Raw genomic sequence first — 14,871 nt, 5'->3', positions numbered from 1 at the left:
AAGTTAATTTTAGATTTTTGTAGATGACTGTTTTTTCAGAGAATAGATTTTTTACACTTCTTGACTTTTGTAACGTTTTTTTCTTTACTTTTTCACTTCGTTTTTAAATTTCTCGTTGAACAACTTTTGTTTGGTTTAGTTTTGTCGCCTTGTTTCTCTTGTGCGTTGTTTACTCTTTGACTGTTTCTACTGAATTAATGCCGAAGAGAGCCGAACAGCTGCTATTTATACCGCGAAGCCCCACTGCAGAAATTTCCCGATACTCTTACGAGAATAATGTGGAAATTTCTAGATAAGTTGAGAAGGAGAAGAAGAGAGCTGAAGTTGAATGTTGAAGAGAATGGTGGTGGTGGTGATTCATTTCCCCATGCCAGCCCCAGATGAGAACAAGAAAACACATGAGAAGAGTGTGCCAAATAAAAAATATAAAAAATTCCAGAGACAGTTGGTTTGTCTAAATCGGGAATATTCGGTTGAAAATTGTAGATTAGAAATGGAAAAAGGTCAGAGTTGTGATATGGAGCGAAATGAATAACCGAATAGAGAAATAGATAGCAGTGGTCACAAGAAGGGCCTGCTGCTGTACCCTATCAACAAAATGTTGTTTTAGAAATTTCGTATTTCTATGGCAATGTCATGGTTGAGCGTCAATTGTAGAGGTAGGTCAGGTGGTTTTCTTTGTTTGCAAATGAGAGAAACCAACACTTGATAAGCTGAGTGGGCTATGGGCGAAAGAGAATATTTGCCGCCAACTGTAATTAGAATATATTTATAGAAGTGTATCTCAATATATTTCTGTTATCCAAATTTTGAGCTTCTTTCTAATTGTTATGTTAGAATCAAAAAATGTAGGTATGTATATTTGGCCAATATAAGCATACATACATATTTACCTCAGTTTTTCTCATCTGAATCATGTTATTAGGCTGACGTCAGAGTGCAAGCGAGAAGCGATGCGATACTACATGCTATAATAGTTCATGCTACTTCAATGCTATAGTATGTCAGAGTGAGTGCTATAGAGAGCAAAGCGTGTTGTTGGTTTATATCGCCTATTTCTGTTGTAAACTGGTGTTTATTGACTCAAGAAGGATTCCGACGAAGAATTTTTCATATCACAAAATATTTTCAAAGTAATTTTTTAAAGAAAATTCATGAAATGAACAAATATTTCTGCATCGATTTCCCTTATTTTTTCCAAATTATTTTATTATTATTTAATTAAATTTGGACTTGAGTCCACAAAAATCCCGACAGATTGGTCCATGCCATTAAAATTCGATAAGATGCAAAAGAACGATGCCAAAAACCGATCAATAACGGTAAATAAAAATAATAAACAAAGAAACTCAAACAGAGCCAAAGCGAGCTCTTGCTATAAACCATTGCACAACACGCTTTATCGCTTGCACTCGCTTTGTCTCGCTTGTAGCGTAGCATCCACTCTGACAGCTTTTGCGCTATACCATAAGAAAACACACGCAGAGGTTTATAGCGTCGTCTAGCGGCATATCATAGCATCGCTTCTCGCGCGCACTCTGACGTCAGCCTTATATTTGGTTGCCAGCAAAGGCATAGCCAGTTAAATTGATGGGCATTAGAAACTATGCCGGCAAAACGTGTTGCGATTTATAATTTATTTTCCGATACACGTGAGTTTAAAAATAGTTCGCCCACTGCTTTATTTTTTTTTTTTTTTGGAATTTTGTCGCCGATGAGGGCAAACTAGGGTTGGTCGATTACCCAAAGTAATCATGAACCACAGCTGTTCAATCGATTTTATTGTTTATCGATATGTCGATTTGTGTATCTGTTTGCTTGTTTTGTCTTCATTCGTTGCTTTGTTGTGTTTTTCTTGGCGTTTATAGACTGATTCTAGCTTTGTGAATGAATTTACAAAGATCATGTAATAGTGGGATAGAGTGAGTGCTTAATATTTGTGATAAGTTGTTGAAGTTCCCGAAAAAAGCAAAATCTTTCCTAATTGTGGTGTATTTGTGGCAGCTGAAAATGACATGGTCATCAGTTTCTGTTGTATTGCAAGTCTCGCAGATGTTTGTGTTGGAAACTTTTATTTTGTGCAGATAGGTCTTTCCATATGTATGACCTGTAAAGAGTCTGTTAATCAATTTTATATCCGCAGGTGATAAAGTGGTGCCAGAGTGCCAGTGATGCTTTGGAGGTTCCGGAAAAAATTGGAAAAAGTAAGTTCCTTTGGTTCTTGAAGTTTCCTTGTAATTGTTTACCCATTCATCCCATAGGATTTGGTGTATTTTTGTGCATCCGTCTTCAACAGACAAGTGCGATGGAATTATACATCCTACATTAGTTGCATGCTTTGCAAAATTGTCGGCTCGTTCATTGGCGGAGATTCCAGTATGTGAAGGGGTCCATATAAACGTGAGTGAAGTTATGGGTGAGTGCTTAACCTTGTGGATTATTTCACTGGCAAGATAGTTGTATGAGGTGTTGTTTTGCAAGAGAAGTAAGGCATTTTTGCTGTCGGTAAGAATTACCGCTTTTTCAATACCATCTTCCATGATGATATCAATCGCTTTATTTATAGCGTGAAGTTCTCCCATTAGAGATGATAATTTGGAGCATATTTTGAAAACAAAATTGTGATCACATGAAATGTTGCACACTGCGCAGCCAGTGTTATTACCGGTGACTGACGCATCTGTAGCCCATATTGAGGTACCAAAGAATTGGGTTTCATTGAGTTTTTCTTGGAGTATGGCTTTAAAAGATTCCTTTGACTGATTATTTTTGAAGGATTTAAAGATGTCCAATAGAAACGTTATTTTATTTGTTGATGTAACATGTACATTAGTATTTATGTTGTCAAAGATGTGTTTGAATTTGGTATAAACTCTGCCTAGACTGGTTTTTGCAGAGGGAACCAAGGTGATTTTGTCATAAATGTTTCTGTGGAATAATTTGAACTTGATTAATTCTTTAGATGCTAAATATTGCGATCGTTGTTCGGGCGGTAGACATACCGCAAGAGCATAGATTGTATGTACTGGAGTAGAAGGTGTAAGTCCTAAACTTCTCCTAAAATTCTGATTCTGAAAGCTGGTCACTTTGCGGTTTATGTATGTTGGCATGTGTGCCATTGATGATATTGAATATTCAGTTTTGGAGCATATTAGCGATTTTGATAGTGTTATTGCCGTTTTTGGATTAATTCCTTTTTGGACCGAATTGATCATTTTAAGTGCATTTAGCGAATTTTTACATGAAGTCATAACATCCTCATAGTGCTCCTTTAATGTAAGACTATTTTTAATGTTTCTTCCCAGGAATTGTATCATACTGACAGTTTTAATTTCAGTGCCTTGACTGCGTATGTTAGGTTTTTTCCTAGCTCCTTTAGCTACATACATTACAGCGGTTTTTTCAACATTCTGCTTAAGGTTTAGTTGCGATAACATTCGCTGAAAAGTGTTTAGTTTTTGTTGTAGATTTTGATTAGCAACATCGAAGTGTTTATTAGTAGATAGTACAACGAAGTCATCTGCGAATTGAAATGTGTATGTGTTTTCATCAATGATTCCATGAAGGCCTAGGGTGTAAATGTTGAAGAGTGTAGGGCTCAAACAACTCACTTGAGGAAGTCCATTGTATATCTCTAGTTCATTTTTTCCCATAACTAGTACTCGGAGTTTCAAAAAACTGATAATCCATGCTATGATATCAATAGGGCAGTGTAGTTCACTTAGAATTTTTTGTAGAGTATCGATCCTTACGCAGTCGTATGCTTTTTCTACATCTAATGACAACATGATTACTTTATCTCCCCTTTCTTTGTGATAGCTAATGGTGTGTAGAATGTTATTGATGCACATTGAGGCTGAAAGGTGTTTCCTATATGCATAAGTGTTTGTAGGTAATATATTGTTTTGATCCAAAAACTTTTGGAGTCGCTCTTTGACCATTAAGTTTATGATTTTTGCAAAGACAGAAATAAGGGCAATTGGTCTGTAGTTGGTTATACAATCAAGGTCTTTCCCCCTTTTTGGAATAGGGACAATTTTTATCTTTCTCCATTCTTCTTTTATCTCACAGTTTTTCCATTGAGTATTCATGGCCGCAAGTAGATTTGTCTTTGAGTTCTCTGAGAGATGACTTACCATCTCATACGTAATACCATCAAGTCCAGCCGCAGATGGTTTCGTTTTACACTTTAAAACTTTAGAAAATTCCTGAAAAGTGAAGTTTGTGGTTGTGCGGTGTTCGGGGACATTGAAGTTAACAGGAGTGTTGTCGGGAACTTGATTCCTTAAATGGGTTAAAAAGTTTTTGTCATTTTCAGACGACCATTTCGATTGTGTTGAAGTTGAGAGTAGCGAATTTTTACACCCGTGAATAAGTCTAAATAGACCCTTTGAGTTCGGAGCATTACTCAAATGTTCCACATTCGTTTTGAAAGAGTTGTTTTTTGCATATTTAACTGAGTTTCGAAAGTTTTTTTTTGCTTCAATAAGCTTTTGAGCATTAATATTGTTGTTGTGTAAATCAAACACTTTTTGGGCTGCAATCTTTTGTGATTCTTTTCGACAACTGAATCCCACCATGCCTTTGATATATTTTTTTCATTAATCGTATATGTTGATTTTTTTATATGTTCTTTAAAGGTTTTGTGAATCTCATTGAAAGATGGATTTAGAGATGAATTCTCTAAACTTTTAAGAAGCTTATTTTTTGCTAAAAACTTTTTTGGTTTTTTAGAAACACTTGTAATTTTTATTATAACTGGAAAATGATGACACCAATTGAGGAGGAATTGACATCCCATAACACGTTTAAGGCGGTGTTTGTAAACGTCAGATCTAACACCGACCCATTTGGCTCATTTAGCCGTTTTTTAAAAGTGTGTTTACCGTTGTTTAGTACACGAAAACTGGATAGATCGAATAAGTTTTTGACAACTTTTCCCCTTTGGGAGTCAAAGGAGTCACCGTACGATGTATGTCGAGCATTGAAATCGCCGCATATGAATACATTTGTTTTATTTTCAAGAAAACACATTAGTTTTTCAAGTTCGCTTTTAATTTCGTTACACTTTAGTGAATGCGGAAAATATATGGATACCAGAGTAATATTTGTTGATAGACTTGTGGTTTCACAAATTAGTATATCAAATAAGGTCGGATAGGCTATTTTTTTAAATTTTAAATTTTTGTGAATTATAAACGCGACGCCACCATAGTTATCATTTCGTTTTTTAGATAGAATATTATAGTTTAACATCGACGTAGAATTTTTACTCTCATCGATATTGAAAATTTCACTTAATATACATATATCAATGTTAAGCTTGTTTAAGTGGAACTCGAGGGAACTTTTGTTTTTGTTTAAACTCTGTATGTTATATTGTAAAATGTTCATATATTTTTAATTATGTTTAATTAATTAATTTTTTATTTCTTTTTCTAGGAAGTTTGGTCTGTTTTATTTGGAAGTCCCAGGATTTGACGAATCATTCTCAAAGTTATTTGAATAGGGAACTGTTGTGGAAGAAATTGTTTTCTGGAAACTTTTTAGTATATCCAGGCCTTCTGGGCAATTAAAATTCGTGAGTATTTGTGACATTTGTGCTGCAAATGCTGAAAATTCTTTTTCTAGGTCCGAAACTTTCGAAAATTTTGGATGTTTGTATACAGGTGTGGACGGAACAACCTGAATCGGATTTGCTGTGGGAAAATTTGGTCTTGGTCTTGGAGAGGCTACCTTGCTGTATTTTACTTTAGTAATTCTTCTGTTTATTTCTTCGTGAATATTTCTTTTTGGTATTGAGTTTGTATTTATAAGAGGAAATTCATTAATATAATTTTCATCCGATAAAATGCTGTAGTAATTTTTTGTTTCTGGATATTTTTGTAATACCTCCTTCCTGGAGAGGTTGGAAAGAGCCATTATGCTTTTTATATTTTTTTCTTCAACCCATTTAGGGCATTTTTTGAATTCTGTGGATATGTGATCCGTATTGTTACATAAAATGCATCTTTGAAAATCACATCTGACTTTGCATGATGTTGTTGCTAAGCACTCCAAACATTTTTCCTTCTTGCACATATTAGGACATACAAATATTTTTCCACATTTTAAACATTTTTTTCCGACCTGCAATTTGGTCTTGGTCTTGGAGAGGCTACCTTGCTGTATTTTACTTTAGTAATTCTTCTGTTTATTTCTTCGTGAATATTTCTTTTTGGTATTGAGTTTGTATTTATAAGAGGAAATTCATTAATATAATTTTCATCCGATAAAATGCTGTAGTAATTTTTTGTTTCTGGATATTTTTGTAATACCTCCTTCCTGGAGAGGTTGGAAAGAGCCATTATGCTTTTTATATTTTTTTCTTCAACCCATTTAGGGCATTTTTTGAATTCTGTGGATATGTGATCCGTATTGTTACATAAAATGCATCTTTGAAAATCACATCTGACTTTGCATGATGTTGTTGCTAAGCACTCCAAACATTTTTCCTTCTTGCACATATTAGGACATACAAATATTTTTCCACATTTTAAACATTTTTTTCCGACCTGCAATGAAGAGCTATGTGACCAAGTCTGCCACAGTTTTTACATTGACGAATAGGAGGGACGTAAAGATCTGGAACAATCTTGCACCCACACATATATAATTCCTGAGGTACCCCATCGTAGATTATACCTATTTTAACTGTTTCTGTTGGCTCTAATTGACCTTTTTCATTTTTCCTCATAAATCTATACACAGACACTACATCCATGTCATTGTTTTCTTGTATAGACTGCATTATGGTTTCACCAAGAATGGTTTTAGGAACATTTTTTATTACATAAAATTTCTGCACATATCGTTCGGGGATTTCAGCCTTTAATCCTCTTGATATTAGAGATTGATTTTGAGCAAATAAGTTAGCAGCAGAGTAGTTGTTAAAAGTCAATCTAAATATGTTGTAACCAATGTTTTTACAAACATAGTTAGTTGGCATTCCAATTGTTTGAAGCAGTGCATATAAGTGCAATTCGGAGTTCTTTCTACGTGTACAAATTGGTGTATTTGATGTGACCAGCACATAAAATGGCCCAGGATGGCGCTCAGGGTATAGAGTTTCAGTGTTGTTAGATGCATTGTAGTTGTAAATCGATGTAAGATTGCGATTTGATGGTATTTGTGGTGGTTGTAGTGAATTGTTTTCTCTTTTCGGAGTTTCGCCATTATCTGGTTTAAATGTTTTATTATCATTGGATATGGCGGATGCTTTTCGTTTATTCAAATCGCCCGGCGGAGGGCTTAAATTTGTTTGCGGGGGAGGATCCCCATCCATTTTGAAAAACAATTTTTATTTATTTTCAATTATTGAAACCAAAATAAAAACGTATTGATAGAAAAGTCAAATCCAAAAAAGAATAAGAACAATATCACATAAGTTTGCTTGTTATTTATGTTTTGTTGTTGTTTTTTCGTTCGTAAACAAATACGCAAAAGAAAAGCGACTATCATCAACTGCTGTTGAGAAGCGACTGGGCCCACTGCTTTAAATTAATGAAACATAGCGAACCCGCAATGATTTTGATTATTCATTTAATTATGCGGATGTCTTTCTTTCAGAAGTTGCGGAATAGTTCCCAGATATAATAAAATTATTTAATAAAAATGTATAATTTAAAAAAAAATCCAATCTTCAATATCCCGTCATAAAATAATTGTTTAAAGATAATAATAATATTTACGCCTTGATATTCCTTCTTTTTTATCTTACTTAATGATATTCTTTTATAAAATAATATAGAAAACAAAATATAATTTTTAAAAAATCTATGCCTTCAAAAAATAATTTTTTAACCAGTAAGGAAAGCTCAAAAGTCGGACGGGCTCGACTATATGATACCCTTCACCACTTTGGGTACATACAAGAGATGCTCATATGTACAACATCTTTTAGGTAGAATAGACATAGCATCTTTGGAGGATCATTGAAATTGAATCAGACGAAATTAACTACGTGAAGTACATACCCAGTAGTTCGAGTAACTGGTGATGAACTAGATATTTTACTAATTACCTGTAAGTATCACTAGTTACCACTTCATGCCCTAGACTGGTGAATTTAACATGTGTATGTCATTGGGGAAGTCAATTGTCCCCTGTCTGCGTTACCAGTATACAGCCATTTCGATAGTCGATTCATTACCCTTTGCATTACCAGTAACTACTGAATTGGTATGATGTGTGTAAACAACTTTTTCAGTTGACAAAAAAATCCAACAGTCTATTTTGTGTTCCTTTTTGGGGTATGAAGTAACTAGATCACCAAGTAACAAGCTATATAACTATATAATAGCAGACAATTGATATTTTTTGTACAACTGGGTAGATATTTGAACTAAATTAAAAACAACCCATACACATACCAATCTGAATTTTATGAAAAATTCCAATATTGGCAGTATAGTGCTCCATTTATATGGAATCGGACGAAACTATATATGGAAGCTATATCTAAATCTGAACCGATTTCAACAAAATTTGTCATATATCTTTCAGGGCCTAATTCAGTACTCTGTGCAAAATTTTGTTTCAATGCTGCACTATTTACATAAAATCGGACGAAGCTAATATGGGAGCTATATCAAAATCTGAACCGATTTCAACAAAACTTGGTATATACCAAACTAGACCTAATTCAGTAATCTGGGCAAACATTTTGTCTCAATCGGACCAATATTGTGAGTTTGGTGCACCATTTACATTAAATCGGACAAAGCTATTTATGGGAGCTATATCTAAATCTGAACCGATTTCAACAAAACTTGGTATATACCAAACTAGACCTAATTCAGTACTCTGTGTAAAATGTTGTCACAATCGGACCAATATTGTGGGTTTGGTGCACCATTTACATTAAATCGGACGAAAATATATATGAAAGCTAAATCTAAATTTAATGGATCTAATTTAGTAATCTGTGTAAAATATTGGCAGTATGGTGCTCCATTTACATAGAATCGGACGAAGCTATATATGGGAGTTATGGGACATAGAAAGTTATTCTACGCATATTCTCAAAAGGATCCATGGGTCTATCTCGTTTTCTTTTTTCTGTTAAAAACATATGCACAAAGATATAATACCCTGTACCACAGTGTGGTGAAGGGTATACAAATCTTTGCCTTGATATTCCTTCACAAAATAATTTTTAAAATGTTTACGTATTGATATTTTTCATAAAATACTTCATAAAAAATCTACGCCTTGATATTCCTTTGTATAATAATTGTTAGAAAATCTGCGCCTTGATATTTTATTGAAAAATATTTTTTCAAAATCTACGCCATGATATTCCTCCCAAAAATAATTTTTTTTAATCTACGCCTTGATATTCCTCCCAAAAAATAACTTTTAAAAATCTAAGCCTCGATATTTTTCAAAAAAAAAAAAAAAAAAAAAAATTAAGAAATCTATCCCTTGATATTCCATTATAAAATAATTTTTGTAGAAAATCTTCGACTTGAATGTAGGACGAATTAGGGTTATACACCCCATCCCACCAAAGGAAAGTACCCCGGTACTACTACAATGTAATAGAACTTGAGGCCACAGTTTTCATGAACAGTTTTTATTTCACTCCCTTTGGGACTATTTTGGTTTAATTTTTATTAAAGATGGTAAACAGTTTTAAATTAATGTTGAAAAGATAAACCCACCCTTTTAATCAATGGTCCAAAATCAGGGACCGAAAATAACAGTTATTTTTTAAAATGCGAACAAAAAAATCTTCATGTTAGAGACATGGGACACCAATAGTGTCATATACCAATAGATTCGTGTTGAGGAGCCCATTAAGGATATTGAGTGATCTTGAGAAAACACTCTCAGTTCCCATGTTAAGGATTATTTTTTAACGGAAAAAAATAAACGTTGATTTTTAACTGTTAAAAATGATTTTTATTTTTTCCGTCAAAAATAAAAGTCTTTTTGGGATTTTTATTTTTTCCGTCAAAAATAAAAGTCTTTTTGGGACTTTTATTTTTTCCGTCAAAAATAACAGTTTTTTTGGGACTTTTATTTTTTCCGTCAAAATTAAAAGTCTTTTTGGGACTTTTATTTTTTCCGTCAGAAAATAAAAGTCTTTTTGGGATTTTTATTTTTTCCGTCAGGAAATAAAACTCTTTTTATGTAAAGAAAGAAACTTGTAATCAGTTATAAAATTACACTTTATAAATCTCTGTCCTTATTACAATAAGTGTACACATAAGTAATCAAGATCAAAGGTAAAAAATATTTGTTATAAATTTTTAAAAAATAGTCTAGTGTACCAAATCATGAATATAAATTAAAGAATCATTACCCTGACTATTAGGTCAAAGGTTATATAACTGGTACCAAACTCTATATGTTTATTTACGTAAAAAGACTTTTATTTCCTGACGGAAAAAATAAAAATCACAAAAAGACTTTTATTTTTGACGGAAAAAATAAAAGTCCCAAAAAGACTTTTATTTTTGACGGAAAAAATAAAAGTCCCAAAAAAACTGTTATTTTTGACGGAAAAAATAAAAGTCCCAAAAAGACTTTTATTTTTGACGGAAAAAATAAAAATCCCAAAAAGACTTTTATTTTTGACGGAAAAAATAAAAATCATTTTTAACAGTTAAAAATCAACGTTTATTTTTTCCGTTAAAAAATAAATAATTTAAGTGGATTTTTTTTTGTTAGGTCACATAATAACAGTTATTTTTTACCTGATTTGATATAAGTTATAACCGTTACGGTCCCTGTCCAAAATAAATAAGAATGCCCTGATCACTGCATGGAATTATGTGTATTAATGTGAATATTACCTCTTAACAAACCATCTATCCCATCATTTATTAGCCACCTGATTTCCTATTATTTTACCCAGAAAAAACCATTAAATTAAAATCAAAATTCTACATAATTTTTTTATTCCGCACTGCTGTAAATTAGGTTCGAATCGTGGGTAAAAACAAAAATATATCGATTTGAACTCCAAAAATTTCGTTAATTTGAAAGGTAAGCGGCGGGCTGCATGCAGTGAATCTATAACAAAATACCAAACCAATATCATTTATATCATCGTACTCCTCAAGAGCTTTCTAGAAATGTGTATTTATGTAGCCATGCTTGTGTACAGCTGATGTAGTTTTTGCGTCGAACTAAAAACAGAAAAAAATACCGGCAAGAGATACTCATTGCCCATTCAATACAAAACAAGGTACAACAACAATAACAATAGAAAAATATATATGAAATGAATTTTCGAGATACAAACCACAAAAAAAACCGAAATTCCCTCTGACCCCTTTGTTACCCTTGGCAAACCTTAGTGGTGAGGCCAACCAGACACTTTGTAAACATTTCTATAACATTCTCTTTGCAGAAATAAAAATAAATAAACAGAGAGAGAGAGCAACAGACGGGAAATAACAAACGAAAACAAACACACACACATGCTCGCACAGTCACACACACACACATGCTCGCACAGTCATGCCTCTTCACAAGAAAAAACCAAAACAAAACAAACTCTCATTCTCTTGGCCAGCCAGCCGGCAACCAGCACAACCCAACAATGTGCAGACAACACACTGACCCCCTCAACCGTTGGAAAACAAAACAAATATTCATGAATGAATATCTCGAAAATACTACACTGTTGGCATTTTGCACAAATAACCAATACATTTTGTTAACGGCACACTCCCATAACCAAGCACACAATATAAAGAGAGAGAGGGGGACAGAGAATAGTCTAGCCCATTCTCTTTAAAACAAAAATAAAAATCGAAACTCTCTTCTTCTCCTCTTATCTAGAAATTTCCACATTCTACTCGTAAGAGTATCGGGAAATTTCTGCAGTGGGGCTTTGCGGTATAAATAGCAGCTGTTCGGCTCTCTTCGGCATTAATTCAGTAGAAACGGTCAAAGAGTAAACAACGCACAAGAGAAAAAAAACAACGCAACTAAACCAAACAAAACTTTTTCAACGCGAAATTTAAAAACGAAGTGAAAAAATAAAGGAAAGAAAACAACGTTACAAAAGTCAAGAAGTGTAAAAAAATCTATTCTCTGAAAAAAAAAACAGTCATCTACAAATCAGAACAAATCAGAACAACAGAGAAACAACAAAAATGGTAGCAATTGGTATTGACTTGGGCACAACCTATTCCTGTGTTGGTGTCTTCCAACATGGCAAAGTGGAGATAATTGCCAACGATCAGGGCAATCGCACAACACCCAGTTATGTGGCATTCACAGACACCGAGCGGCTGATTGGTGATGCCGCCAAGAACCAGGTAGCCATGAACCCAAAGAACACAGTCTTCGATGCCAAACGTTTGATTGGTCGCAAATATGATGATCCCAAAATAATGGAAGATATCAAACACTGGCCATTCAAGGTAGTCAGTGATGGCGGTAAACCCAAAATCTGTGTCGAATTCAAGGGAGAACAAAAACGTTTTGCCCCCGAAGAAATCAGCTCCATGGTACTGACCAAAATGAAGGAGACCGCCGAGGCATACTTGGGTAAAACAGTCAGCGATGCAGTGATCACAGTGCCAGCCTATTTCAACGACTCACAAAGACAGGCGACCAAAGATGCCGGTCGCATTGCCGGGCTAAATGTCTTGCGTATTATCAATGAACCCACAGCTGCCGCCCTGGCCTATGGCCTTGATAAGAACCTAAAAGGAGAACGCAATGTATTGATCTTCGATTTGGGTGGTGGCACCTTTGATGTCTCCATTCTAACCATCGATGAAGGTTCCCTGTTCGAGGTACGTTCCACGGCCGGTGATACCCATTTGGGTGGTGAAGATTTCGATAATCGCCTGGTAAACCATTTGGCTGATGAATTCAAACGCAAATACAAAAAGGATCTACGTTCCAACCCTAGAGCCTTGCGCCGCCTAAGAACAGCTGCTGAGCGGGCCAAACGCACACTCTCATCCAGCACAGAGGCCACCATTGAAATTGATGCCTTGTTTGAGGGTATTGATTTCTATACCAAAATCAGTCGTGCCCGTTTCGAAGAATTGTGTGCAGATCTCTTCCGCCAGACATTGCAACCAGTCGAAAAGGCTCTCAACGATGCCAAGATGGACAAGAATGATATCCACGACATTGTTTTGGTTGGTGGCTCAACACGCATTCCAAAGGTACAAAATCTGCTGCAGCAATTCTTCTGTGGCAAGAGCCTCAACTTGTCCATTAACCCAGATGAAGCAGTGGCCTATGGTGCTGCCATTCAAGCTGCTATCCTCAGTGGTGACAAGAGTAGTGAAATTCAAGATGTCCTATTGGTCGATGTGGCTCCACTTTCGTTGGGCATTGAAACTGCTGGTGGTGTAATGGCGAAAATCATTGAACGCAACACCCGTATTCCATGCAAGCAGACCCAAACATTCTCCACCTATTCGGACAATCAGACTGGTGTCACAATTCAGGTGTTTGAAGGTGAACGTGTTATGACCAAGGATAACAATCGATTGGGTACCTTCGATCTGTCCGGCATACCACCAGCTCCACGTGGTGTACCCCAAATTGAAGTGACATTCGATTTGGATGCCAATGGTATTTTGAATGTCTCCGCCAAGGAAATGAGTTCCGGTAATGCCAAAAATATCACCATCAAAAATGACAAGGGCCGCCTATCGCAAGCCGAAATCGATAGAATGGTTAACGAGGCTGAGAAATATGCTGCCGAAGATGAGAAGCAACGCAATAAGATTGCTGCCCGTAACAATTTGGAAAGTTATGTGTTCGGTGTAAAACAAGCATTGGACCAGGCAGGCAGTGATAAGATATCGGAGCAGGAAAAGAGTGAAGCGCTGAGAGCCTGTGAAGATACCATTAAATGGCTTGATGCCAATACCTTGGCCGAGAAGGAGGAATACGAAGATAAAATGAAAGATGTGACAAAGATTTGCACACCCATTATGACGAAATTGCATGGAGCTGGACCTTCGTGTGGCCAACAGGCGGGCGGTTTTGGTGGCGGCAGAAGTGGACCCACCGTTGAAGAAGTTGACTAAAGCGGGATATCCTATATTAATTATTAAGAATTAAGATGATTTGAGGATATGATGTAAAAATGACTGATTATTAAATAAGAAGCCAAATGAACTCTACTACTCATTACCATTTTAGAGTTTAAGTAGAAAAGCCAATGACCGTTTTAGATTTAAGTAGAAAATAAGTAAATTAATTTTTGTTAAAGCCATACACAGAGAACAGTATTTTGGAATCGAATAAAAAACAAAACATTTTTTATTTAAAAAATAAAATGTTGGTGTTTTTTCTTAATTTATGTTGGCGATAATGAAATGGGGGGTGTTGGGTAGGTTGCTGTTAGGGTAGGGGAGAAAATATAATTATAATAGGACATGAAAAGATATATAAATCAATTATCCTTGAAAAATATTCCTTAGAAAATTCACGCTTTTTTGTCGCTATATCCTTGAAAAAATATTCTTTAAAAAATCTACGCATATTGTTCTATATGTATATCTTTGAAAACATATTTCTTAAAAAATATCCTTGAAAAAATGATGTCCGTGAAAATAAATTTAAATTTATTTATATTGTGGCATGCATTTTCGAAAAGGGCATCGAAAATGCTTCTAGGCCAAATTTTTCCCGAAGCTCTGTCACTTTTCTTAGACCCACAGTGGCCAGATTTAAATTCCATATACGGGGATAATAGGTTAGGTCCCACTGGGGGAAAACGGCGGGGCCTGGAATATTGTGGCATGCATTTTCGAAAAGGGCATCGAAAATGCTTCTAGGCCAAATTTTTCCCGAAGCTCTGTGGCTTTTCTTAGACCCACAGTGGCCAGATTTAAAGTC

The 14,871-nt window shown here is 35.0% G+C and overlaps 1 protein-coding gene across 1 annotated transcript; it reads left to right on the top strand.

Annotated features, from left to right (window-relative positions):
• Positions 1–12,130: 12,130 nt before the first annotated feature.
• Positions 12,131–14,057, top strand: LOC133321710 (heat shock protein 70-like). Its single transcript, XM_061530794.1, has one exon. It carries the CDS (start codon positions 12,153–12,155, stop codon positions 14,055–14,057), a length of 1,905 nt encoding a protein of 634 aa, XP_061386778.1. The 5' UTR covers positions 12,131–12,152.
• The last annotated feature ends 814 nt before the right edge of the window (positions 14,058–14,871 follow it).

This window comes from Musca vetustissima, unplaced genomic scaffold (assembly GCF_032173495.1).
Source record: "Musca vetustissima isolate MV318-11 ecotype Yass unplaced genomic scaffold, APGP_CSIRO_Mvet_v1 utg75198, whole genome shotgun sequence".
Taxonomy (NCBI): Eukaryota; Metazoa; Arthropoda; class Insecta; order Diptera; family Muscidae; genus Musca; species Musca vetustissima.
Note: the sequence above shows the minus strand (reverse complement) of the source record. Positions and strands in the feature narration are given on the sequence as shown.

Excerpts from the sequence above, each read along its gene's own strand:
- LOC133321710 (XM_061530794.1), top strand. The coding sequence starts at position 12,153 with ATGGTAGCAATTGGTATTGACTTGGGCACAACCTATTCCTGTGTTGGT.